This window comes from Helobdella robusta (assembly GCF_000326865.2).
Source record: "Helobdella robusta unplaced genomic scaffold HELROscaffold_28, whole genome shotgun sequence".
Lineage (NCBI taxonomy): Eukaryota > Metazoa > Annelida > Clitellata > Rhynchobdellida > Glossiphoniidae > Helobdella > Helobdella robusta.
Window position 1 is genome coordinate 77,641 of NW_008704435.1, and position 4,838 is coordinate 82,478.

Here is a 4,838-nt window from a genome sequence, read left to right on the forward strand (position 1 = left end):
TTATCTTACTTTCTACACTCTGTCTTTTTGTCATTTTCAAATTTCTTCTTTTTTCTACAAGGTTCCATGTTTCATCGCTTATCCACGGTTTTATTTGGTTTGTTTTGATTTTACAACTTTCACCTGCTGCTTTGAGAATTTTTTCTAGGTTGCTAACTCTTGTTTTCATATCGTAATTGGCTGCTGAGTCCGATTCATGTTCGATTTTATTTTTTATATCCTCCATCTTCTGCTTCATTATTTCTGTGTTTTATTTCACTTTCCTAATGCTTTCTCTCATTTTAAGCTTTTGTTTTATTTTCATGTTGACATTGCATAAGACAAGGCGATGATCTGATCCAATTTCTGCACTTTGGAAAGCTCTACATTGGGTGACAAATTTTATCCATTTCTGTTCTATCAGTATTAAATCTATCATGTACATTGTTTTTCCGTCTGGTGACTCCCAAGTACATTTGTTGTTGTTTTGCCTCTTTGTGTTTGTGACATACAATCGTCGGTCCTTCACAAACTTTAATAACCTTTCCACTCTATCATTTCTATCTTCTACACCGTATTTTCCCATTACTTCTTCAAATCCAATGTTGTCACTTCCAATTTTAGCATTCCAGTCCCCCAAAAATGATTTTGACATCTTTCTTTGGTAATGTTTTCAATGTTTGTTCCAGTTGTTCGTAGAACGTTTCAACTTCGTCATCCGAATAATTTGTTGTTGGAGCATAAGCAACTATCACAATAATATCTCTTGGATATCTTTTGAATCTGGCATACATCAACCTGTCATTTACTGGATTGTATTCAATTAATGCTCTTCTTGCTTTCTCTCCAAGAATCATTCCCACTCCATAAATATGCTCAGTTTCTGTGCCTGACCATAACAGTTTTCCTTTCTCCAATTCTCCACTTCCTGTCCATCTAACTTCACACAAACCACCCATATCATATCTAAACCTCTCAAGCTCTTTTTTCAGCATCGCATATGTTCAGGCTTGCCACAGTGACCTCACATTCCAAATTCCAACTGTGAATTTCATCTTCATTTCACCTCTTTGGAACTCAGTAACAAACTTTTCATTGTAGCTCCTACTCCACAAAGCTGCAATGCGGTCCTTGTTGTCCCGGGCGACGACCGAGTTGGTATGATTATTTGCTGTTGTGTTACTTTCGTGTTTTTAGAGTTTTTAAAACAGTGTAGCAGTGTCCCGGGCGACGACCGAGTTGGTATGATTATTTGCTGTTGTGTTACTATCGTGTTTTTAGAGTTTTTAAAACAGTGTAGCAAGCTCCTGTCAACCCTCCTCCTTTACCCGGACTTGGGACCGGCACCGAACTCTGCTGGATTGCAGCCCCAGTGGTGGATTTGTATTTGGCGGTAATGTGGGTTTTTTTAATAAAACTAATAATAACACTAATAATAATGACGATTATGATGATAATAATTAATATTAATAACAATAATATTTTATACCCCGTTTTATGTTTAATATTTTTTGGAAGAGTTTTTTGAGACAGCGGTAATTTAAGAAAAATTTTTTCTAAAGAATAGATTTCGCCAACAAAACTGTTTCGAAACGTTGTTTAGAAAAAATATTTGTTTAAAATTAAGCAGCTTCGTAAATTGTTTAAAAAATAATAAATAAACTAATATTATTGAGTAAGTAAATTATATAATTATGTGAGAAATAAATAAATATATACATATATATATTATTTTATATTTTATACAATAATAATTTATAAGGTACCCATTAATTGTGATAAAGAATTTTCAAGCACATTTGTGTCAGCTCTTTCCTGGTCTTTGCAGGGCAGATTTCTAGCTGCCAGTCTGACAAACAATGTTTTGGAGATATGGGACAGTTACTGTAATGAACTCACGTTTTCTTCGACGTTAGGATATTCCAAAGGTCGTTGATATACGTTAATATATGCCCAAGGTGTAGTTATTTAAATATATTTATCAGATATGTGTTCTCACAGTGATGGAGATATTTCATCTTTGTCGTGGGCTATTTCTCAGTCCAACAATGTTTTGTTTGTGTAAGTCAAATAAAGCAAAATTTTAAAATTTATTAAATTTTTATTTTTTATATATATATATTTTTTAAGTTGATTTAAAAATGAGTATAATTATTGTAGTGTTTCAAATTATTGGGTGTGTAAATATTTCTAATGCCTTATAATTTTAATCTCGTTAAAATATTTAAAAAATGGTTAAGGTTTAAAAAAGTTTTAATTGGTTTCAAATCAAATACATAAATAACGAATCTTTCATTTTAAGTTTAATGTTAATTTTAAACGTAGGTGTCGTTCATGTGGTTGCCTATTCAAATACATGGTTCAATCTTGCAGTGATGTTAATGTAAGATTGATTTTTTGTAATTTGTGTGTAATATAGGTGCTTTTTGCGATACAATTATTCAAATTAATGATGTTTACTTAGCAAAAACATAATTGCTGGGAGACCCAAGAAAATACTTGTTGGGCCACTCAAACATTGAACAGAAATAAACAACTAATGTTCCATTAGTTCTGATATGAAAAAGGTAGAAAAAGGTAATAACAATAACAATATTTTATTTGGCCACAAAATTTGAGGAAAAAAATCAAGGGCACGGGATGGCTGTGAGGAGTCCTTGAGACTTTCGAGCACAGCCACCTTTTCAAAATATGATATATAATTGTCAGTTTCATATACATATAATTGTCACATATATAATTGTCAGTTTCATATACATATACACACACACACACACACACACACACACATATATATATATATATATATATACATATACATACATACACACACACATGTATATACAAATACATACACACATATACTTACAAGATAAAAAAATATATACGGACAAGTACAGTCATATATTAAAACAAATAAGCCGCAATCTTACTAACAAATTATCAGTGTTCATAAAAATATATACTTGCAAGATTAACACATATACATGTCAAGTACATACAAGTACAGCCAGTACAGTATAGAACATACTATATACATCGTAATCTTACTAACAATGTTCAATTCATCTATATATAACAAACACACAAACATTCTCTGAATTCATTGTCAAAATAAAATAATTTTTTTAATAATGTCTACAAATCATTAAACTTATTATGCAAAAACCAAGATAAACATACAGCATGTACGTACACAACACATGAATGCACATCTACATGTCATTACCAAAAATAATGGACAAAATTTGAACTTTCACGAAAAACAATTTAATAATCACAATCAGAGTTTATTAAAAACAATTTCGATTTATTTTTTAAATTTTTCACATTAAATATATCCACAGGAAATTCATTTGTAAAACGTGGTTCCAGCTTCTTGGACCCCTGCATATGATATGGTTGAAGAGCATATTTGTTTTTGAATAATTCGTCTTTAAAAAATTTTTTCATCTCTTTGCGTTACAGTAATTGTAGTAATGGCTGAACATCTGTGGTAATTTATTCAAAAGTTGTTTGTAAACAAAACAAACTGCACAGTGTAGCTTTAGTTGGTTGAAGCTTAAATTATTTATCTGCTGAAAAAGAGGTTTTGCATGAGTGAGTTTTTTTGATAGTGTTATTGTCCTAATTGCTCTTTTCATTAATATTATTATTGGATTTGTTAGACCAGACCTGACCAGATAATATTACAATAAGAAACATGCGGCAAAACTATAGTGTTGTAAAGCATGTTCATGCATGACTTTGGTAAATAAAATTTGATTTTGTTTATGACTCCAATTGATCTTGCCAATTTAGAACAGATGTTAAGAACATGTGGCTTGAATGATAACTTTTGGTCTAACATAACTCCCCAAAATTTTACTGTCTTACTTTCTGTGATGAGAGTGTTGTTGACCATGATTTTATATGGCTTCTTGTAATTCATATAATTCACTGGCCCAAATACTATCATTTGGGTTTTCTTCTCATTTAGCGTCAATCTATTGCGATTAAACCATGAAACAATATGTCCAAATTCAATATTTGATTTTTCTATTAGTTTATTGATATCTTTACCTTTGCAAAACACATTTGTATCATCGGCATAACAAACAAAGTCAAAAAACGATGTTGCATTTGGAAAATCGTTTATAAACACAATGAACAACAGCGGTCCCAAGATGCTTCCCTATTTTATTGTGCATCAACTTTGATTTCCTGTCATTAACCCACACAAACTGCTTTATATCCGTCAAATAGCTTCTGAGCCATTCAAGCTTTTTACCCCTTATACCATAAAATTCCATTTTCCCCAGAAGAATATTGTGATCGATTAAATCAAATGCTTTGGATAATCCTAGACAGGTGCCAATAACAAATTTTTTCTCTTCTGCTGCTATTTCAATTTTCCTTGTCAACTCAACCAGTGCCAGCTCTGTAGAATGCTGATTTCTGAACCCAAATTGACAATCGGACAGTAAGTTGAATTTATGTAGAAATTTTGTCAGTCTAATATGCATTATCTTTTCAATAATCTTTGAGAATGAAGGTAAAATAGACACAGGTCGGTAATTTGTGATGTCAGATATACCCTTTACTTTCGGTATAGGAACAACCTTTGATATTTTAAAACATAACAATACCACCTCTATAATAAATGGTAAAATGGTAACTGGAAATGATGCTATCCTGGAAGATGAAGTTAAGATTAAAAGCCTTCAATTAGAGGAATCTTATAAGTATCTTGGAATGGAAGAAAGTGCTGAAATTCACGACAAGATGATGAAAAAAAAATTCAAAAAGAATATTTTTCAAGAATTAGAAAAATTCTAAAAACACAACTTATTTCTAAAAACAAAATAATAGCAATAAAT

The 4,838-nt window shown here is 31.1% G+C and overlaps 1 protein-coding gene across 1 annotated transcript; it reads right to left on the bottom strand.

Annotated features, from left to right (window-relative positions):
• Positions 1–599: 599 nt before the first annotated feature.
• HELRODRAFT_173808 (hypothetical protein) lies at positions 600–974 on the bottom strand (the record flags this gene model as incomplete). Its single annotated transcript, XM_009020419.1, has 1 exon — positions 600–974. One exon carries the CDS (start codon positions 972–974, stop codon positions 600–602), a length of 375 nt encoding a protein of 124 aa, XP_009018667.1.
• Positions 975–4,838: the final 3,864 nt, after the last annotated feature.